The following is a 24646-nucleotide window of genomic DNA, read 5'->3' on the forward strand; positions in this document are numbered from 1 at the left end:
TTGATCAATAGAAGGTTATTTTTTTGTTATGTTGTATGATCTCAGTCTTTAAAGAATTTATAAGTTAATTGCTGTATTTATCTTTAGCTTTTGTTACTTCTTAGAGTTTGTGGACCAGGAATTTTGTTTGATAATGTGATGACTTTATATAAGTTATGATGTGATTTGTTGCCTTGCAGACAATTTCATTTCTTATGTTTAATTTTCTGTGATGGTGACCCTGGCACATGGCATGGTATCACTTTAGTTACTCCATATCATTCAAATAGAATGTTCTCAGAATGCGTTACTTTCCAGTAACATCTATTATACACCCAAAGGCCTTTTTTCCCCTTTATAAGAGGATGGTCAAATCAAAGCATACACTTACCCTACACCTATCCAGAAACCCATTTGTTGTACCTTCCATCTTAGATTCTCACAGATGAAGGGTCATCCCTGTCTGCAGCCATATTGCCCGGGTCAGAGGCAATGTAGTAAGACACAGCACTTCCACAGCAGGGCCTGACAGCCAAAATTGGTTTATCCGCTTCTTCATTTCATTGCACCTTCCTCCCTCCTCCACTCAAGAGAAACATAGAGCAGACAAAATAAATCCTTTGGGCCGTATGATTTCTTCAAACTTTTACAGCCATTCTCCAATATATCCTATCTTTTGCACTCCAATTTCTTTGGTTGGCGGACATTTCTCTCGCATCTGTTGGCCCCTTTACCCCATCCATTCACCTTATTCTTGGTCTTTCCATCAAGTTCCTAGCATCCACATCTGCCTTCCACACTTGTTTTGCTGGTCTTTCTTTACTTGTTCTTTCCCAGTCTCCAAACCATCTTGGTGTACTTTGATCAACCGCCAGCTCCCTTTCCTCCCCCTACTCTCCACCCAACCTCTATATTTCTCACTCTATCCATTCTCCAAAACCACCCACTATACTTCTTAAACTTTTTTTTTTTTTTCTCTTTCAAATTCCAAGTCTTCTCTGTATGAGGGGAAATGAAAAATTAGTGGAATATTGCTATTGCTTAAATGCGAACAGGTGAGGAAGACAAAACATGTTAGCATATGTCACAGAAGCCTTAGGTCACTATCAGTTACTTGCAATCAGTCATGCAGTGACTAATATAAAGTGAGGATTCTTCTAAACAAATTTGCTTTCCTGAACCATGGAAATTAGCAGTTTTGAGATAAGAGCAAATATCAAATTCTTGGTGAAACTCAAATGGAAGGAGATGCAGATTATTGAGGCTATACAGTGTTTATGGTGTTGATGCTCCAAAGAAAACAACCATCTATAAGTGGATTAAGCGATTCCGAGAAGGCAGGAAAGACCTGGAAAATTATTCTTGGACCAGGAAACCAAGAATATAAAATAATTATGAAATGACTGATGCTGTTAGAAATTTAATTGAAGAGGATAGAAGAAGAATATTTAATCAAATAGCTTTGGCCCTAGAAATATCATATGGCCCAACAAATTCAGTTTTGCATAAAGATCTAGGACTGGAAACTTTCTGTGCAATGGGTCCCAAAAGCATTGCACCCAGACCAGCTGATTCTTCAAAGTGATCTTTCATTAGCGATTCTTAGCAAAATTGAGGCTGGTAAAGAGCTGTTTATGAGTCAGAGTATTACTGACAATAGGATCTGGATCTACCAGCATGATCCTGAAAGTAAACTGCAGACCAAACAATGGCTTCCATGTGGATCATCTTGACAAATCAAATTCAAATCTGAAAACTAATTTCAGAAAGTGATGGCTATCATTTTCTGGGATTCAAAAGGAGTGATAGTTGTAGACTTCCTTGACAGAAAAAACTGTTAATGGGTCTTGCTATGCAAGAGTTATAAAGAAACTGAGGGTGGCACTGGTCAGAAAATAGGAAAGCTGCATGGTCAAATCCTATTTCACCATGACAATGCACCAGCACATTCTGCAAGAATTGCGAAGGATGGGAAGTGTTACCTCACCCACTTTACAGAATCTTGCCCCATCAGACTTCTTCCTCATTCCAAAGCTCAAGGAATAACTTCTTCAGAGAAGGCTTAATGGAAACATTGTCTTCAGAAGCGTATTGAGCAGGATGAAAAATAAGTGCTTTGTGTTTGCTCACTTCAATTAAATACACAATTTACCTCGTGCAATGCCATATGGACAATGGCTCCTTGTACAGTCTTCTTTGCTTTTCTCCCAGATACCTGTTTTTCATGACACTTCATTCCCTATGTAGACATTTACTTGCTTCCTATAATCTGCCATTTCCTTCCTATTATATACATTTCCAGCACCTATTAACCAAGTTTATCTACCTACTCATGTCCTACGTCTTTTCCAAGTCTATTAAGGCCTAAATAGTTTTTCTTTTCTAAAGATATTTCTTATCTTATTAAGTGGGAAAACCTGGTATGCCCCCCTCCTTATATCCTTAATTTCCACATACTCAACCCCCCCCCCCCAATTCTCCATGATGTTTGTCACCATTTCAGTCAACACTCGTCTCAATGTTTTTCATAAGCTATAAGTTTAATCTATTATTTTCCAGCCTCCCTCCTGTCCTCCTTCCTCTTGTAGTAGAGTGGAGCAATATATATATATATATATTTCTTTTTCTTTTTCTTTTCTTTTTTCCTAAGAACCCTTCCCTCCCTTATATAACTTTTAGAAAGCCTCTACAATGAGCTTTTGCTTATCTTAGTATTTAACCTATTACACTTCCGTCCCTGGCATGTTACCTGTCCTTAACGTTCTCATTGGGTCTTCATTCTTCACATTCACTTCTCGCCCCTTCGTCCTCTCAAAACTCCCCTGTTCAGTCATCAGTTCAACTGCTCTTCTCATTTCCATACAATTTATAAAGTATATAATTCCATAGTAAGGGTATACACATATCTGTATATACTTCTGTAAATTTTCATTAATATCTCAGCTAATCTGTAACTGTTCCTGTTGAACAACCTTATTGTAAATAGATATTTAGATACTATTCTTTACAAAGTTTATAATGTAAATATGTTCCTTTAATAAAGTATTTTGTGTACATAGGAGATTATTTTCATTTATAGATTGCCATTATTTTCTCTCATTTCTTTTGTTTGCCCTTGTGACAAGAAGTCTGGGCATGAGAAGGAAACCAGCTTTTCTCTCATAATGTTGTTCTTCTAGTTGTGTTGTATTCCACACAATTGTTTACAGATTTCTGTTTGTATTATGTCTTCCACAGATGGCAGAACATCAGCTTTTAGAGTTTTTATTATTATTATTATTATTTTTTTTTTTTCCTTAAAGCACTGTATGAATGTAAAAGTGTGTTGACATTTAGTAGTTTTTGGCAAACAGATGTCCCAGATGATTTGAGACAATATTTTTCCATGAAAAATAAGGTCAGAATGTAAGAATTCCCAGGATATTTTGGTACGCGGCTTTGTTTGGTACCTTCACTGTGGTGAATGTTTCATAAATTGAATAAAATTTGACATAAGCTAGAGTGAACTCTGAAGAGTACATTACCATAGGGAAAGGGTTGAAATAGTCTTGATCCTTTTGTTATGGAAACATTCTAAATGGGATCTAATTGTCTAGGATTAACCAGAATATCATAAGATTAAGGAAAACATCATTGCAGTGAAGGGGTTACTAGGTTTTGGCATCCTGTAACAGAACAAACAGCATAGCACTGTAACTCAAACATTAATTTATAGGTAACTACCATGTTTTGGGAAGTTGTTTTGTTGGATATTTCATGATGGTTTGTGGCCTATAAACAGGATTATTGCACAGGCCTAGCCAAGGTATTAGCATGGTATAGTAAAGTAGGAGACTAATATGTGATATTGTGAAAGCACAATCTTTACAGTTGACTAATGTACACAGTTAGTGGATTCTGTTGTGATCATTATTGTTAGAGCACAGTTGTTATACATGCAACATGGTAATCCTTAGGGCAATATTGTCAAATGCTCACTAGATTATCGAGTGTCCCTTCCCCTCAGATTTAATGACCTTGTTTTTGATAATCCGTAATTAAGGTTTAGAATTATATGTTATCATTGTGTATTTCACAGAAATATATTTGAGCATAATTGTGATGTACAAGTTCATTTAGATATAATGTTATATCAGGTTTAGGAAGGGTTCTTTATAATCTAACTAGTTGAACAGTATGACCCATAGACTACAAATGTAATGAAAATAACACCAAAATTTGCATGTAGAGGATAAGTGGTCTTGCATATTGGTGATTGTCAGCCAATGCATTAGCTAATAACCCTTCAGTCCAACAGTTTGAGAACTTCCTCTAGTGCCTAGGTTAACATAGCTCCAAATTGTCCTGCATTACTAGCAGTTTCATCTTTGCTAAACCCAAAACACCTTAGCATTAAAAAGTGCAGTTCATAGCTATGCTAGAAACTAAACTACTTGCAGAAAATGTGCACTGATAGAGAGCCTATACTTACACACTTGTTTGAATTTTTGCTTGTTGATGCTACAACCTTTGATGATGTTGAATGAGCACTATGCCTTCATAGCCGTAGGCTGGTTCAGAAACAATAAAGCCATGGCAGTCTTTATCATGGTATTGCATTCCATCCTTTGATATGAACCACATAACATTTGCAAGGAGTCCTCAGAACTACTTCCTGTTGTTAGATATCATACATAGTTCTGTGCAGTCTTAATCAATTTTCCAGACTCGAGGACCTCATAGAGTAAAGAATGATTTCGGAGGCATCAGTCACGAATCAAGTTGCCCTGTAATTAGAGGCATACCCCAAGACAGTGGCATCCCAACAACACAGCTGCAGGCTGATAGCACATTAGTGGCAGGTGACATTGGTTTTGGCAGGGCCATAGTAGACATCACAGTACAATGGTAAGGCACCCAGGATGTGATTTATTAGGCCAATAGCTTTCTGCAGGAATGGTGTACCTATTGTATGAAAAGAACTGACAGCAATGTGTGGTTAAGAACCAATTATCTAATGGGTCAAGGATGCAGGTCTTCTCCAAAAGAGACAGGAAACAATATATTGATTGATCTAATTGGTCAACAAGAAATAGCAGGGGTTCTTGAATGTGGAGAAAAAAGTACATGACTATATGTTCCAGGTGGGAGGGGGCCAGAAGGAAGAGGAAAAACTGTATTTCATAGGCTTAAAGACATAAGTGTTATTATCACAGAGATATTGGAAAGCAGAAAAGAAAGTATAACATTGCTGAAACACAAGAAACCAAACATGATGATAGAGATGTACCACAATCAAATTAAACGCAATGATGAAAAAGGGACAGGATCACACAAGCTTAGCTCATTTCCTGTATATTTTGAGGTAAGTACAAATTTCCTATGTAAACCTTTGGAAAAAATTCTCTCAAACTTCTGGCAACTGGAATGCCACTTTCTATTGGCCCTCCAGTCAGGCTTCTGTGCAGGTCATTGCACCAAAGACATATGGTGTAAATTATTTCATATTTCATCTGACAACAGCCATCATTATTATTAGTAGTAATAGTATTATCTATTTTTATCTATAACTTATTGTTATTTATATATATATATATATATATATATATATCTTTTTTTTTCATACAATAAGCCTACCATTGATTGACCCAATGTTGACTCAGTATCTGGACAAAACATACCCCCATCTCACCTGGGCAAAAGACCCGTATTATATTTTACCAGTGGTGGTGATGTGATTGTGGTGGATATGATTGTGATGGTGATGATAGTGATGTGATAGTGGTGATGGTGATAATGATGATTGTGATGGTTATGGTTATAGTGGTGATGTGCAGGTGGTGGTGATAAAAATAGTGAATAGCTTTAGTACCAAGTGGTAATTGATATGTAGTTAATACGGGCTATTCTTTTCTACTACATCTATGACATACTTTCACTGGTAACCAAACTGGTTAAATATGTTAGGGGTGTTTTGTCCTGGGAGTGTTTTGCCCAGGGGTGTTTTATCTTGGGGTGTTTTGCCCTGGTGGCTATTTCATCTGGGGATGTTTAGTCCGGGTATGTTTTAGGGGGTGGATGTTTTGTCATTCACTCTTTTGATTCTCATCTAAACTTCTGTGAAATCCTGCCCACTATCTTCATTTCCGTTTTCTTATCTCACTGAATTTTCCAAACGGGACATCCTTGTCCTTACATGCCCAATTAGAAGGAGTCTCTAAAGAAAATATCCTCATCCACCTCTTTCCCCTAGCTGTCAATACAATAGAGGAACATATTCCCCCAGGAATTACAAACAGATTGTAAATTGATGACATTATTTTATTTCATTTATTGGGTCTTAATCTATAAGACTGTTATTACACAAAAGGATAAGTTGCATCTCTTGTTTGACATATTATATTGTGCATACTTTATTTGTCATTCCATTAAAATAATGCTTTAAAGAACCACTTGACCTTGTTCCAATCACATCGCTGAAAACATATCAAATTCTGGTAATATTATTGATAATATACTTTGACGGTTACAATACAGTTATAGTATATAACAACAGTTTCCCAATCTAGAAATTCATATATTTTGAATGCAGTCAAATGAGAATACTGGGTCATGCATGTGCATCTGCTAAAAAAAATCTTATCACTAGGCTACAGATCTTCAGATTCTTTTAAATTTCCATCTGGTGGCAGTTTTCAGACTATAATAGTCAGCAAAACTGACTTTTTAACTTCCATTACTCAAGATAATTTACTGAAAATTTCACCACTTGTAACCATTTCTGTTGACATGTATGAAGTTAGACCTTTGTTACTGTTCAATTAGTTTTTCTTTCATGTAATGCACTGAAGACTACCAACTTAAAAACAGACACCTATACATCCCAGTTCATTGTTTATTAAGTCTTATGTGGCTTTAGATTATACGAGAGCATTTTGCATACTTTTTACATGTATATTAACACAAATCCAACAACTTTTCTTTGTAAGGTTTCTTGTGGAAATTAATATTAAGGGATACTGAAAAAATAATTCCCACAACCTTCCGCTCACCTGCTCGAACAGCAATTTGTATATTTTTTCCATCTGTGTCACAACAACTCCAACAAGTTTTCTTAGTGATGTTTTCAGGGCCCTCGGCCCCTCACATGGGGGGGGGGGAGGGTATATGCCCTGGGGCGGCACATTTAGGGGGGCGGCAATTCTGGTCTGGACATGCCGCCCACAAGGCTGACAAAATAATTATTAAAAAGGTCAAAGGAGCCCTGAATATTTTACAGTAATATACGAATTTTGAGATAGAATCAACAGAATATGATTTTTTCCTTTATCCTTTCTGCAATAGGGACAAATACAAAATTTCAAATCCGTTTAATTATTTCGGAAGCCAAGAACTACTCGTAAAACAGGCTGTCAGGGATGGTGATGGGAAGTGGTGATGAAGGAAGGGAGGGGGGGGCACTGAGAACTATGCCCCGGGGCGGCACTTAGGCATGTAAGTGAGGGCTCTGAATGCCCCCCCCCCCCAAATTAATAATAAGAGTGATGAAAAAATAATTCTCGCAAGCTTCCCGCCACCTGCACGCCGAAACGGTGTCATGGCTGTCCAGTCATGAAGTTCAAGATTTACGTCTGTCTCTGCACGCATTTATAGGTTACAATAGGGAGAAAAACACATTTTCACGAAAAAATAATGGATAATGCTCGCAGCAAAAATGGCGCGTAGCGAGAAAGTTTCGCGATTTTTTCACCTTCCCTTAAATATTAATTTCCTTAAGAAACGTTACTAAGAAAGGTTGTTGGATTTGTCGTAATATAGATTATATGTATATATATATATATATATATATATATATATATTTATATATTTATATATATATATATATAATATATATTTATATATATATATATGTATATACATATACAAACTGCTGTGCGAGCGAGCGAGCGAGATGAAATTTCACAAATTTCAATAATGCATTGCGTTTGTTGTACAACATAGAAGCTGGAAATATCGAATGAATAGTAGTCAAATCTTGCTTTTCAATTCGGGTTACAATTCTGATTCGGAGATTCGCAAATACAAGCTACATAACACGAGATACTTTTGAACAAAGCATTTAGAACTAATGTTTCCAAACTCTAATTTTAAACTAAAACAAAGTGGGATTGTGATTCTAAAAGCCTTAGAACAAGAGATGCAATTTTATAAAGGTGAATTATTTCTTTAATTTACAAATGCGGATAATGTCGTAACGTCAGTCGCCGAAGTCTTCACTATAAAGGCCTTATCACAGTGGGCTATTTTTCCCCCGACTGATGGAGCAGATTTGGGACCAGCAGCTTTCGGGAAGGGAACTGATATGCTGGAGGAAAATAATTTTGCTCCAGCATATCAAAATACATTCTATGTATTTTTGTTGATGAAACCAAATAGTTTGCCAGAGTGATTTTACGGCGGAAAAGGTTCCTGGAGGAAGGCGCTACCGCCGATTAACCTGAGGTCGGAGGAAAAGTTGCCCAGCGTGATAGCCCCTGAAGTCTATGGTCTCTTTCAGGGCAGGTATCTCTTGGCGTTTTATATTTGTTTAACAATTTGTCTGATTTATGTATTAATATGTATTTTTACCATGGACGTGTTGTACGAGTATTGCATGGGTAGGGAGCAAATTATTATTTCAATACCCTCTCACCATTTTCCTTTAATGTATTCCAGGCTCAAAAGTGAATTGTCTGGCATCTTTTTTTTATGTCAATTATATATACACACTGGTTCCCAGTGCACATATTAGCATCTTTTCAACCACAATTCACTTTTAATTCCATGCCATTGCAGTCGAAATTAACGAGGAGCTCGAAGGAGACATATATTAGAAATTGAAACGGGGTCGAGCAGAGGACGCAAACTCAGCTCGGACGTGACAAAGCGGCAGGGACTTAGCCCATTGTGCTATCAAGAGAGATAGAAGTCGAGCACAACTTTCTTATATTTGTATGCCCAGCGTGATAGCCCCTGAAGTCTATGGTCTCTTTCAGCCTATGCTGTCTTTCAGGGCAGGGTATATATATATATATATATATATATATATATATATATATACACACACACACAAATATATATATATATGTATACAGGGTGGTGCAAAAGTCTGGACCCATAGGAAATTTATTATATAACAATTTACAGTTTACATATAACAACTGATATAATTATGAAAATGTAACTATCAAACAATTGCCACATTTTGCGAAGGATGTGCGCAGTTTTTTGGACAATCCATTTCCAAGGAAATGGATTGGACGTCGAGGACCGGTTGAATGGCCATCAAGATCTCCGGATTTGAGTCCTTTGGATTTTTTCTCATGGGGACATCTTAAATCATTGGTTTATGCTAACAGACCAAGAACATTACAAGCACTAAAAGATAACATCACACAAGAAATTGAAACCATAAGAGGGAATAGCTATATGTTGACAAATGTGCAAAAATCATGTGTCTCGCGAGTAAGAAAGTGTTTGGAAGAAGATGGAAACCATTTCGAACACTTATTGTAACTGGAAATTGTTTGATAGTTACATTTTCATAATTAAATCAATTGTTATATGTAAACTGTAAATTGTTATATAATAAATTTCCTATGGGTCCAGACTTTTGCACCACCCTGTATATATGTGTGTGTGTGTGTGTGTGTCTTAAAGACTAATGCTAAGTCAGTTTCAACTATCTTCTTATTTGTTTGTTCCATTCTTCTTATATGGATAATGTTTACCACCACCCCCAACTGCCCCCTCCTTAAAATTCCCGAGAGTATCTTGAAGCAGTTACTTATTGCTTGCACGACCGAAGCCCCCTTTAAGAGCCCAACAGGGCATCTGTTTTACCAAATAGAAGGCGTCACAATGGGTTCACCGTTAGGGTGTACCTTTACAGAATTTTACATGTGCAACCTGGAAAACTCAGTACTTCAAAACCCTGACATAAGAGCACACCTGTACTGCAGATATGTTGACGACATTTTCGTGGAAGTTAGGAACAAATCCCACCGAAGAGGTCTCCAACAAGCCATGGGATCTTCCTCAGTCCTGAACTTCACATATGAGCTTAACCTACATCACAAAATCCCCTTCCTCGACGTCCTAGTGAATTCCCGAAATGACCGACATGAAACTAAAGTGTACAGGAAGGATACAGACATAGGACGATGCATGAATGCCGACAGTGAATGCCCCGATAGGTATAAGCTGAGCGTCATTCGAGCATATTTAAGACGTGCCTTTCGTAACTGTTCTTCTTGGGACTTACTTCACACAGAACTCTTGAGACTAAAACAGATACTCATCAACAACTTACTCAAACACTATCATAGACAAAGAAATCAACCTCTTTCTGACACGTACCCAAACTCAACAGGAACAAAAACCCACACAGACTGTACACAAAGTTTTCTTTAAAGAATCAAATGACACCCGCATATAAAACTGACGAAAGGGTCTTAAAAGAAATGATCACAAGGAATGTCATATGTATCAACCCACAAGAAAAATTAGCCATAATTATATACTACAAAAACACAACCGTCTCTAGCCTGTTCATGAAGAATAACCTGACAAAAGATAACACCCTAAAGCAAGCGAATGTGGTATACCAATACAAAGGATTACAAAGGCGGAGGATGCCGACAGGAGACCTTTTGGTCCATATCTAGGTCGGATGCGAAAAAAAAAATAATTATAAAATAATAAATAAAAACTATAATGTAAATAACAAAATACATAAATAAATGCATACAGGTAAATAATAAACAGGTAAATAGTAAATAATAATAAATTGACATATAACTAATAATAAATGAAAATCAGACAGACAAATGATAACAAAACAAAAAACAAATAATATAAAATAAATTTTAATCATTACAGTATCTTGCTTAGGTGTTTATCTAAATGATTCTTAAAGCTTCGAACTGAACTACATTGCACTACCTGTGCAGGAAGTTTATTCCTTTCATTAACTACACGGTTGGCAAAGTTGTTTCTACCTACTTCCAAATTGAATCTACTTCCGGACAGTTTGAGACCATTGTTTCCTGTCTGATTCTCATTCAATGTGAAAATGTTGTCACTTTTGATGTTGTCAATTCCCTTTAAAATCTTAAAGACCTGTATCAAGTCACCTCTGAGTCTACGCTTTTTTAGGGAAAACAGATTCATATGTTTTCGTCGATTTTCGTTTGATTTATTTTTGATATTTGGAATCAGTTTTGTGGCTCGCCGTTGTACTTTTTCCAGTCTGTCAGTGTCTTTAATGAGATTCGGTGACCATACGGAAACAGCATATTCCAAATGTGGACGAACTAACGATTTATATAGCTTGTTAATGAGTGATGGACTTTGGAAATCAAAAGATCGCGCAATCAGTCCTAGAATCTTATTTGCTTTCTCAGAGGCTGAAATACACTGCTTGGATGATTTGAGGTGGTTACTGATAATTACGCAGAGATCTTTTTCACTATCCACTTTTGTTAACGAATTTCCAAATAACTTGTAATCGTACTTACTGTTATTTTTACCTATGTGCATTACCTAGCATTTACTTGTGTTAAATTTCAATACTCCTGCCCCGAAGAAGGTTGTAAACTTCTACCTAACATGAATTATATTGGTGTTACCACTACTTCACGTAGCCGAAGGCTCACAATGCATGCCCGCGATGGTAGCACACGGAAACACATGACTCACTATCACAACAGAAATCCAACAAGACAAGACCTAGTTAACAATACCAAAATACTCAAACACTGTAACAATCACAAAAAAAAAAAACTACACATCCTGGAGAAAGTCTACATTTCACAACACACACCAATCATCAACATACAAACAAACACATTAGGCACCTTACTCCTAAACAAAGAATCCGTCACACCGGGACAAAATTCCACTCGACAATATGACACATAACATCAACGGACACCTTGTCCAGCTCCCCCACCCCCCCAGTCATTATGATGTGACTCGAACCTCTCCTAATTCCACCTCACTGGAACAAAGTCTTGTCATCTTGTAACCCCTTAGCATAATTGGCATGGACCTTTTCCTGTCATTTTATCTGCCTGAAGATGGTTGTATGTAACAACCGAAAGCTTGCGATTGTATTTATATAAATAGTGTCAATATACCATGGATCTCGGTAGACTCGTGTTTAATCTACCTCTGGACTATAAGAAACATATAAGAAGTATGGGAAAAACAACTAAGAAAATTTACAAGAAAATTTACCACCAAAATATACTAATATATATATATATATATATATATATATATATATATATATATATATATATATATATATATATATATATATATATATATATATATATATACATATTTATTTATCATATGTATATATATGATATATATATATATATATATATATATATATATATTTTTTTTTTTTTTTTTTTTTTTTTTTTTTTTTTTTTAGCAAGCTGTCCGTAGATTCCTCAATTCTTAGCCTTTAATGATTTCCTGAGCTCCACAAGGAGCTTGGATAATCAATCAATCAATCAAATCAGCCTTCCTGAGTCCACTGTTGAACAAAGGCCTCCTTCATAGCATTCCATGATTCAAACGACTGCGCCAACCTCTGCCACGTCACTCCTGCAAACTTGTCAATCTCATTTCTCCATCTTCTGTCTGGTCTCCCTCTTCCACGCTTCCCATCTCGCGGCGTCCATTGAGTAACACACTTCATCTTTCATCAGTCGTTCGCACTCTAGTCTGCTCTCTCACCCAACTTGCTCTTGGTCTATCCGCGTTATTCCCATCATTGATCTCTCCATTCTCCTCTGTGCAGTCCTCAACTTTGTTTCCATGGCCTTCGTCAGTTTCCAAGTCTCACACCCGTAGATTGTTGCTAGCAGAATGCACTGATTGTAAACTTTACGTTTAAAACTTAAAAGTAGAGCCTCTCAGGATTTTATTATATTTACCAAACACTTTCCAACCAATTGTTATACATCTTTTTATTTCGTTATCATGATCTTTCGTCACTTTCACCATCTGGCCTAAATAATTATACTCTTCAATTTCTTCAAGACTCACCATCGATCATAATTTCTTTTTGAGATGAAGTGCTTGAGAAGTATGGTAGGGGTTACTAGTCTGGATAAAGTGAGAAACGAGGAAGTGAGGAGGAGAACGGGGATGGAAAGGGAGTTGGGAGATAGAGTTGATGAAAGAGTATTGAGATGGTTTGGACACATGGAAAGAATGAGTGAAGAAAGATTAGCAAAAGAGGTGTGCAAGGCAGAGGTGGAGATAGTGAACATGAAGGGTCGACCAAGGATGAGATGGATGGATGAAGCAAAAGGGGCATTGGGAAAGAGGGGAATGTCTGTTTAGAAAGGAAGGGCAAAGACAGAAGATAGGTGTGAGTTGAGAATGGTTGTGTATGGATGATGCTGTGATGCATGAAAGGGAATGGGTGGGGGTTGAGGGAGTATATGTGAATGATATTTTTGACGCAGCCTGAAGGGATTTCTCCCCGTCTTCTCTTTCATTGCATGAGGGGACGGAGAGGGGGTGGGGGTCGCCGATTAAATGAAGCGGCCTTGCTGTGGATGTTCTCTGTCTTGCTATTTTGCTACTGACCCAGGGCAGTGGTCGAGATGCAGGAGGAGCAGAGGGAGGGAGGGGTGGTGAATGGGAGTGGAGTATGTGGGGATGAAATAGGTGGGAGTGGATTTATGCCTTTAACTTTGACTACCTCCTTTGTAAGGGGAAAACTTCCGCTGGTATATGTATCATTATTATCATTATCATTATTATTATGATTATTATTATTAATATTATCATTGTTATTATTATTACAATTATAATTAATAGTAATAATGATAATAATAATAATAATACCCAGGGATAGAATCATCGAATATTTCCCACAAATGACTAATTATTACTATTGTTCTCATTACTATTATTTTTATTACTATTATCTATTTGTTATTATTATTTCTATCATCATTGTCGTGACTGCCTCCCGTGTAAGGGGGAAGAAGCTTTAGCATATAGTGGGTATATAGATAGAATTGTTATTATCACCTAGACCATTAGTATTACCATATCTTTCTTTGATTAAACACGAAAATAGGGACATTCCATTTACAGCATGGCCTCCCTCCCCCCCCGTGTTTTTTTTTTTTTTTTTTTTTTTTTTTGAAGTGTTGCTGCGCACGGACCGCGAGACGGCTGCGGTCTCAAGCATGAGATAGATTGTGTCACAGAGCTTAGTCATCTACGGCCGCGCGTGACCCTCCAGACAATGGCGACGACATCTCCAATAATACCCGCGGCCCAGGAGGAGGCACGGTGGCACTCCACCACGCGTCAGAGACACACCTTCAAGGCACCTCTGTAGGTCTCCTTAGAAGGTGGATCCTCCCTCTGCCTCCGCTCTCTGACGGTGCTCCTTCAAGAAACCTGTGTATATATTCCTTTAAGATGGATCTTACCTTCCACCAGCAGGTTTCGTAACTCTTGGTAGAAGGAAGAGAAAGCGCCGCTGATCTCCTCTGGCCTCCACCACACCCTCCCAACAGAGTTTCATAAAGTGGACACCACCTCTCCTGATTCCTTGTGTAAACTGTTCCGGACCGCCACAAGGTTGAGGTCCGGCCGGGTGATGACAGCCCCATAAACCTCGGAAGAAGGAGGAGAAGAAGAAGAAGAAGAGGAGGAGTAGGAGGAAGAGGAAGAAGAAACGCCGCCCCACCTTAGAGGGGGAACTATGCTGCTCTTCGTATTTCACATATTTGGATTCTTATTCTGGGAGTTATCAGGAAAATGATAAAAACTAGCATTTCTTCATCTAAACCCCCCCCCCCCCGATGGATTGCCCAATATGGGCCCATAGCCTCATCACTTGCCTGTCGAAATGATCATAACCATTTCCTATTCATGATTGATTGATTCATTGATTGCCAATATGACCTCCAGGTAAGTGATAATTTATGATAAAATTTATGAAATTTTATGGTAGTACTTAAGCCTGGTTTAGGAATATGGAATGACAGTGCTAGTTAATAATCTAATCTAACATTCTACCCAAGTACAAATTGATAATTAAAATGAATACCAGTATCCCCTGATCTAGATCATCACTGTCCTCATTTTTTCATTAGATCACTTTTTTCTTAGAAGAAGAATTTACTTCCCCCCCTCTCTCTCTCTCTCTCTCTCTCTCTCTCTCTCTCTCTCTCTCTCTCTCTCTCTCTCTCTCTCTCTCTCTCTCTCTCTCTCTCTCTCTCTTTCTCTCTCCCTCCCTCTCTCTGTGTGTCTGTCTCTTGCTCTCATAACTTCGATGATGCCCTCGAGATTTCATAGTTTCAAATCTGTTTTTAATTTTCATCATAAGTTCCTTGTTATCTGTTTCCTTCACAAGGCTCACTCCTTTAAGACTAGTTTATTCTCTCTCATATAAAAATCAAATTCACTGTGTAGCCTACCTTTTCATGGTCCCTGCCTGTATAAACTTTATTTGGAATGATAATATTGCTAATGTGATTGCGTCTCCTAATATGATGTCTATTTCGTTCTTTGTTGTTCAGTTTGGATTTATGTCCATTTGCGACCTACACTTTTATTTCAAAGAAAACTTCATTAATTGCATGTAGTTTTTTACAAAATTAACAAGTATCCTCTATCTATTTATCTCACTCCAAACTAAACATATGTTTGTCTTGCCGCCATGCTCTTCCCCACTTCTGCATTGAAGTCGCCGATTACCAAGGAATACTTATGTATATACTCATTTGTTTATTTATTTGTTTATTCATTTATTTATTTATTTATTCATTTGTAATTTCTCTGGTCTACATCATCATAGGACACAATGTTATCGTTTGAACTCTAATGTTAGTGCATAAAGTTTAATTATTTTTCGATTGAATTTTGTACATAGCTTGATCACTATTCAGGTTAACTTGTCTGATCGGTTGCAAAGATCAATTGACAAGTGGTAAAGTCACGATTTGAGTACACTTTTGCATTTGCACTGGAAGAAGAGCTTTTGGAATCGTTTAATCCAACACTCCGTTTACATTGTTCGATAGCAAACTGGTCAGGAAACAAGTTGATATCATATTTATGGAATTAATAAAAAAAAAAAAAAAAAACCGAAAGAGAAAAGCCATACACACAGACAGATACATAGACAGGCACCTAGACATACAGACAAATGCACATACAGACATATGCACATACAGACAGGCACGGCCTGTTCGCAACCGCTAATCCAGCAATCCGAGTTCAATTCCCGCCCAGGGCTGCAATAATTTCAGTATCGCGGCACAGCGACCCGACACTCCAACTCTGGTGGGCAAGTTGTGTGTGTATTTACCTTGGTCTTTGGATTGCGTGTTGGACTCGTGATCGACGGCTATTTCCCTCCCGGAAGAGAGCTTAGAGCTCGTATGACCGATCTATGGGTAATGCTATGACCTTATACACACACACACACACAACTCCCCGCCCACGATAGTCGGAGTAACGACCCGAAGCGCAGCGATACCGAAATAATTTCGGCCCTGGGTAGGATTCGAACCAGGTACTGCCGCACCTCCGTACTGCCAGTCCAGTACTATATCAACCGCGCCACCGAGTCGTGTGTGTGTGTGTGTGTGTGTGTGTGTGTGTGTGTGTGTGTGTGTGTGTGTGTGTGTGCGTAAGGTCACAGCATTACCTACAGATTGGGTATATATAAGGGTAACAGCTGTCGATCATGAGTTCAACACGTGATCCAAGACCATGATGAAACTCGGCATTTGGTTGATCCTTAGCCTAGGTGATGAGACGTGTAAGGAGTGATTAGAAAATCAAGGGTGTTTGCCCACATCGAAAGAAAGAAAAGAAATGGTTGATAGTTATCATTAGAATAAAGGAAGAAATTTATTATATATATATATATATATATATATATATATATATATATATATACATACATATATATATATATATATATATATATAAACACACACACACACACATATATATATATATATATATATATATATATATATGTGTGTGTGTGTATATACTAATATACGATATATATACATATGTATATATATATATATAAATTTATATTTATGTATATATACATATGTGTATATATATAATATATATATATATATGCAGACAAACCACTGGGAAAATGAAAGATATATATATATACATATATGTATATATATATATGTATATATACATATGTATATATATATATATATATATATACATATGTATATATATATATATATATATATATATATATATATATATAGACTGTAGAGTAAACCCTCGATACAACGGACAATATGGGGACAGGGGTCTGTCGTTATATCCGAAGATCCGTTATAACCGAGGATCCGTTATATCCGATGGAAATACCGGACAGATCCGTTATATCCCGAAGTTTGTCCGGTATTAGAAATTAGTAGGATTAGAAATTACAGTAAATATTTCCCTAATTTCAATATTTCAAATGGTCAATGGTCACCTGACTGCATTACCACCCAAGCTGTCAATCAACCTTCTTTACTCCAAGTGGACAAAAACTCAGAAGGCTGGTGGAGCGTCGGTCACGTAACCTCAGCTCTCCCCTTGTTCCTACTTCTCAACTCATGTTTTTTGTATATATGTATGTCTTCTACTATGTACTCAATCTGCTGAAGAGGATCACAGTTAGTGATCGAAATATACAGAACTTTCGACGTTAGTGTCTTCTTTTCCGACGGTGGGATAAAAGTTTATTTTACTAATGTGATACATGACTTTATAGTGAATATGTATATATATATATATATATATGTATATATACATGTATATATATTAAATATATATACATAATATATGCATATGTATATATACATATATATATATATATATATATATATATATATATATATATATATAAGTACACGTTACTACCTCTCCGAATGCCCTCTTTACTATGTCATATATTCTGTACCTTGTTTCTTCATTTTATGATTCCTTCTTTGTATCTGCACTGAAGATGTAATTATACGAAAGCGCTCTGCTTCGTTAGTTTACTTTTCCTAGTGGTTACTTACGCCTTTGTGAACACACGCTCCTAGTGTTTTTATTGCGTATCTGTATATGTATATGTATATATATATATTTATACAATGTATATATATATATATAATTATATACGTATATATATATATATTATATCCGTATATATATATATACATATAGATATATATGTATGTATATTAATATATACATATATATATATATATGTATATATATAGATAGATAGATAGATAGATATATACTAGCCAAATTACCTGCGCGTTGCTGCGAATAAATGATCACTTTAATTTTGATAAAATTTGTGGAAAAAAGTTACACGTATCAATATAACTCAATGGAAAACGTAACAAATAAAATGCAAGTAAAAAAAGAAAAAAATCAATATGAAGAGGGAGACGCCCTTTGGAAATAAATATATTCGACCGTCAGAGAAGAATATGACCCTTTCATTATTTTTTGAAGTCGATTATGTTACCTCCCGCGAGAAAGTAAAATAAAAATAACCAATATGCAACCATTTGGTAAAATTATACAATCATTTTACATTTCATGCTTTCTCCTTACAAAGGCTATCATAGTTTGTGCAACATTAATTTCACAAATATGAATAATATTTATGAACACATACAATGATTTGTTTAATCATAGTAATTTTTGTCACAAAATGCCAATCGTGTTAAGGGGACACTACAGTAGTGGCGTGTTACCCCACCATACCCCTTTAACCCTTAACCCTAGCCAAAATATTTTTTTAAATGAAATATAGTTATCCAAATACCTGGAGTGATAGGGTACCAGAATATACCAGGGGTGATCAGAAAGTAATGACAGTCGGACTCGTAGCTGAGAGACTATAAGTGTTGGGGGGGGGCGGGGAGCAAGGGGCAGCAAGTGTTGCCTGTTGTTATATGTTTGAGCTTGTCGCTGTTTGTCTAGCTTACATTTTATCGTTGCGCTGTGCGATTGCGTCATTGTTGGTTTGCCTCTCTAACCGGAAACATGGATTTTTCGAAAGAAGGCTGCAGATTCTACACCTTCACAAGGTGGAAACTCGGGAAAAAAGCAACGGAGATCAGAGAGGAATTGTTGCAAGTTTTTCCCGAGTCTACTCCATCACTGGAAACTGTTTCCCGCTGGATTCGAGCTTTCGCAGCCGGAAAATTGCAGCTAGAAGATGATCATCGTCCTGGCCGCCCTCGGACATCCGTGACCGAAGCAACGACGGTCCGTGCGCGAGCCATCATTGACGAAGATCCAACTGTTACTCTTCGATTCTTATCCTTGGAGCTCTGTGTCAGTTATGGGAGCGCACATGACATCGTGCATGAACACTTAGGGCTGAGGAAGAAGTGTGCTCGATGGATACCTCATTTGCTTACGGAAGAGCAGAAGAGCGAACGGGTGCGGATTTGTCGTCTATGGCTGGCTGAATTCGAGCCAAATGGTCCGAAACTGTTCTCAGATGTAGCTACCGGAGATGAGTGTTGGATTTCTTTCTTCACCACCAGAGACAAGCAGTCTAACATGGTGTGGTTGAGTGATGAAGAACCTCGACCTCAGATTCTGAAGGAAGGATTTCGCACCAGGAAGCGCCTTTTCACCATCTTCAATTCACAAGGACCAATGTGTGAGGATGTAACACCTCAACAGTGTACTATCACAGCCCAGTACTACACTGATCACGTCCTTCCTCGAGTCCTGGAATATCAGGCCAAGACTGCACCAACCCGTCGCCGATCGCGCCTTTTGCTGCACCATGACAATGCTGCCCCCCACAAAGCTCGCCTCACTGTGCAGTTCCTGGAGCAGCAGGGGATCACACTTCTCCCCCACCCACCCTACTCGCCTGACCTTGCTCCCTGTGATTTTTGGTTGTTTCCAAAGATCAAGGGTGCGATCGCAGGGAAGCTGTTTCATCGCATCCAAGATCTGGCGCGAGCAGTCAATTCAGAGCTACGAGGTATATCGGCTTCTGAGTACCGTGAGTGCTTCATGAAGTGGCGAAAGAGGATGGAACGTTGCATAGAGGCAGGAGGGGAGTACTTTGAAGGAATGTAGGCCACTATTTGGATTTACCTCTGTACCGTGAAAATATATGGTGTCACTGTCATTACTTTTTGATCTCCCAAACCCTAGGAGTTCGTGAACAGACAGACAGACAGAAGCTACTACTTTATAATATATATATATATACATATATATATATATATATATATATATACGCGCACACATACACACATATACATATATATATATATATATATATACATATATATATATATATATATATATAGTACATTTGTATATATCAGAGAGAGGATCTGTTAGTACGGGATTAAAGAAAATAAAATGGACATACCAATAATTAAACAATTGAATAAATATATAAATAGATTAATTGATAAGTTAAAGAATTCAGTGTTTAAAAGATATTAGGAAAGGTAACTTTCCACGCAGATGCATTATTTTGTGAAATTGGAAGAAAAATAGTACAAGCGGACTAGATAAAGGGACAGAAGACAAAGTTAAATGGAGATATAAAGACGGACATGAGCATAGCACTAAACTTTTATGTTAGATTAGTTGAATACACACACACACTTTCGTCGGATGGACGGCGAGAATTGGAGTTCCGAAGAAAAAGCGAAATCTACGTGGATCTCAACGTCAAGGAAGTACCTTATTGTATTTATAGGGAAGGGGAAAGCTCGTGGTGTAGTGGGAAGGTGATAAAAAAGAAGAAGGGGAGGGATTACTGAGGGAAATGGAAGGAAATGAGGAAGAGGAGGACTTGATCCTGGAGGCCAGGCGTCTTGTAAACAAGAGAAGGACCAAGGATGATGATTTTGGAGACGAAGGGACTAACAAAAATGTAAAGATTAGAAATATAGATAAGAGCAGCACAATGGAAGGTGAAGATAATAATTTCCAGGGATTTAATGAGGGGGGGGATACCAACCTCCCCCGATTAGCAAGACTAGAGGAAAAACTTGAAAAAATGACCGAACATTGGGAAAGTAGGTTCGGTAACATAGCAAAGATTGCCAAGAGAGTTGAAAAATTGGAAGAACTAGAGAAGGTGAACAAAAACTTAACTAAAGAAATAGAAGAATTAAAAAGACAGTTAAAAGAAGTAAAAGATGAGAATGAGGAATTAAAGAGGAATAATAAAGACAATAAAGAGGCCATAGCAAAAGAAGCACAGGGTTGGAAAAAAATCCAAGAAAATAGTAAAGTTGCATTTACTGACATAATTAAACAGCAAATGAAAGAACAAACTGAAGACTCAGTTATTAAAGTGATGAGACAGAAGGAGAATATAGTAAGAGACTTAGCAGATAAAAAGAAATGTATAATTATATTAGGAATGGAAGAGAAATATAACCTAAATAGAACCACAAGAATCAATGAGGAAAAAGAAAAAGTAAGCAGTTTACTAGAATTAGTTCAGGAAGATGAACCTGAAATCATGAAACAAATTGAAGAGATGTATAGACTCGGAAAGTATAGTAGAGATAAGACCAGACCAACTAAGGTTAAATTCAGGTCACAAACAACCGCAGAGAATATCTTAGCACTAATAGGGAAACTAGCAGCAAGTGAACAATATAAAAAGGTATGGATAAAAAGAGAAATGAATAAAGAGGAAAGAGAGGAGGAAAAAATGAAAAGACATGAAGCTAAGGAAAAAAAACGAGAACAGAACAGAGTCAGAAAAAGAGAAATTCTATTGGAGAGTAGTGAATATGAAAGTAAGGAAATACGACATACTAGAGAAAAACAAAAGGGAAACAGAGAATACAATGGAAGTGGCAGAAAACTAAAAGTGTCTTACACAAATATAGATGGATTAATAACAGGATTGAATGAGCTGAATGATTATCTGAAGGAAAAAGAACCGGACATAATGGGAATTGTAGAAACGAAATTAAAAGGTCCACTACCACCCAACAGTGTAGGACATGATACATATAATTATTGGATTAGAAACAGAGAGACAAAACAAGGGGGTGGAGTTATGTTCCTGACTAAGAAGGATATAAACGTGAGGTGTGTCACATATGGAAAGAATACAGTGGAAATGATTATGATTGAAGTGGAAGACAGAGATAAGAAGAGTAGAAAGCTTGTGATAAAATATGTGCCTCCAAAAACAGCCTCGTGGGAAGAGAGTGAACATAAAAGTATGTTAGAAGACACAAGGATAACATTAAATAAGATAATGGAAGATGGAGGAAGAATAGTTATGATGGGCGACTTTAATTGCAAAGAAGTCTGCTGGGAAGAGATGACAGTAAAGGGTGGAGACGGCTCATGGGGAAATGTTCTACTCGAGATTATTATTGACCATACAATGACACAGTGGATACAGGAGAACACTAGGTATAGAAATGAAGAAGAACCATCGAGACTAGACCTAATAATCACATCTGAACCTAAAATTGTGGAAAATATTGAATATAAGATACCAATAAGTAAAAGTGACCACATATTGATTGAACTGGAACTAAATGAGGAGAAATACATGAAAAGAAATGAACAATATAGAAAAAGAAGAATGATGTATGAAAAAACAAACTTTGATAAGATAAGAGAATTCTTTCAACAAGAAAACTGGGAAGGAATATACAAAGAAGAAACAACAGTGGTAGAGAAATGGAATATTTTGAAAAAAAAGGAGTGGAAAAGTATGTCCCAAGACAAAAACAAGAAAAAGAATATGTAAAGTGCTGGTACAACAAAAGTTGTAGGGAGTTAAAAGACCAAAGAGATAAAGCTTGGACCAAATGGAAGAAAGACAAAAGACCTGAAAATGGAAAATATATACTTGTTATAGAAATGAATATGTACAAGTGTGCAGAGAGGAAAAAAGAAAATATGAAAAAGATGTCATAGAAAAATGTAAAGATCAACCAAAACTATTTTACAGATTTGTAAACAACAAACTGAAAAACAAACAAGATTTGGAGAAATTAAGACAAGGAGGAGTTGAATACACAGAGGAAATAGAAATGGCGGAAATTATGAACAAGCATTTTAAATCAGTGTTTACAAGGACCATACAACCTGAAGAGATCGAATGGAAAGAGAAAGTCCCCCCTATGAAAGAAATAGAAGTAACAAAGAATGAAATAATGAAACACTTGAGTAATCTTGATGTCAGAAAATCGCATGGACCAGATGAAATAGCAAACTGGATTTTGAAAGAATGCAGAAATGAACTGGCAGACAAAATACATAGCATAATAAACAGTTCCTTGAAAGAAAAAAAAAGTTCCAAAAGATTGGAAAAAAGCAAATATAGTACCTATATATAAAGAGGGAAATAAAGAAGACCCTACCAACTATAGACCAGTCTCTCTAACAAGTACAATAGCAAAAATTTTGTGAAAGAATTGTCAGAAGTAGATGGATAAAATATTTAGAAAAAAAACAAGTTATACACACACACACACACACACACACACACACACACACACACACACACACACACACACACACACACACACACACGTGCACATGGCGTGTACACACATACGTCTTCAGTGTCTAGTGGTCACACTATGTCCATGTGCATATCATTCTCTTTAAGAGTAGGTAACCACATGTCTTTTTCATTATTCTACTGAATTTAATCACATTTTATGTAGGATAAACCCCCCGCTACCCACTCTCCCAGCTCGGAATAAGATCAGTACCAAAGGCTTTGGCGTCTTCTTGTCTGGACACAAAGTTTTGGTGTCCCTTGTTACCACTGACGCCGCCCCCCCCCCCCCCTTCGGACACTCATGCATCCTCCTCTCGTCACGTCAAACCCCGACCACGTGACATTAGAATCCAGTCATATGACAACGAGACTGCCTATGTCACGGGAGATCTTTGCCCTAGATGATCCTTCTCTGTCTCAGACGGTCTCCCTTCTCTATCCGCCCCACCACAGAGATCAGATCGTAGCATCAAGAAAAAAAAAATCATAATGGTTGTAATTCGCAATACACAAATTTGTGTGTGTGTGTTTTTCTATCATTTGTTTGTTTATCAGAGAGAAGAAACAATGGGGAGATTTACATTTAAGGATGAATTATTGTGCACGGAATCTTATGTCAGCCAGGTGCCCCCCCCCCAACCCAGCCTCACCCACTGTCGACTCAAGCCCATGTGATGCGTGCGCAGGTCCCCCTCTCTAACCGAACTGACGGCGCAGACCGCGCACCGTGTCAGTTAGCTCCCCGCGTCCCGACAACCCGGAGGCGACACGCACACATCGTGACAGACGACACACGTGTCAGAAATGGGAGCTTTGTGTCTGCTGGGGCGGCGATGGCGTCAGGTTGGAGTGGTTGTGTCACTTAGTGTACAGCGTTGGGCAAAAGTCCCTTTCCATAGGGATTTAACCCTATGTGTCGCCATTGCGAGGTAGAAGAATGTTAGGTAGTGATGAACAAGGGGGTGTTATGATGTACAAGGGAAAATCCTGCAGACAGCCGTGGCGTCAAGTTTCTGTCACAAAATCCATCCCCCATCAAAGCTGTCGGCTAATTCAAGACGACGATATCGCCACCTGAGATGTAAA

General features: G+C 37.4%; 1 protein-coding gene across 1 annotated transcript in view; it reads left to right on the forward strand.

Annotated features, from left to right (window-relative positions):
* Positions 1 to 24266: 24266 nt before the first annotated feature.
* Positions 24267 to 24646, forward strand: part of LOC143034918 (facilitated trehalose transporter Tret1-like) — a 14604-nt gene continuing 14224 nt past the window's right edge. Inside the window, exon 1 of the mRNA XM_076201263.1 lies at positions 24267 to 24403. Within this exon, the coding sequence (XP_076057378.1) occupies positions 24365 to 24403 (39 nt within the window). The 5' untranslated portion in view covers positions 24267 to 24364. The remainder of the gene's footprint in view (positions 24404 to 24646) is intronic.

Source organism: Oratosquilla oratoria, chromosome 18, assembly GCF_046742065.1.
Source record: "Oratosquilla oratoria isolate Oo_2021 chromosome 18, ASM4674206v1, whole genome shotgun sequence".
Taxonomy (NCBI): domain Eukaryota; kingdom Metazoa; phylum Arthropoda; class Malacostraca; order Stomatopoda; family Squillidae; genus Oratosquilla; species Oratosquilla oratoria.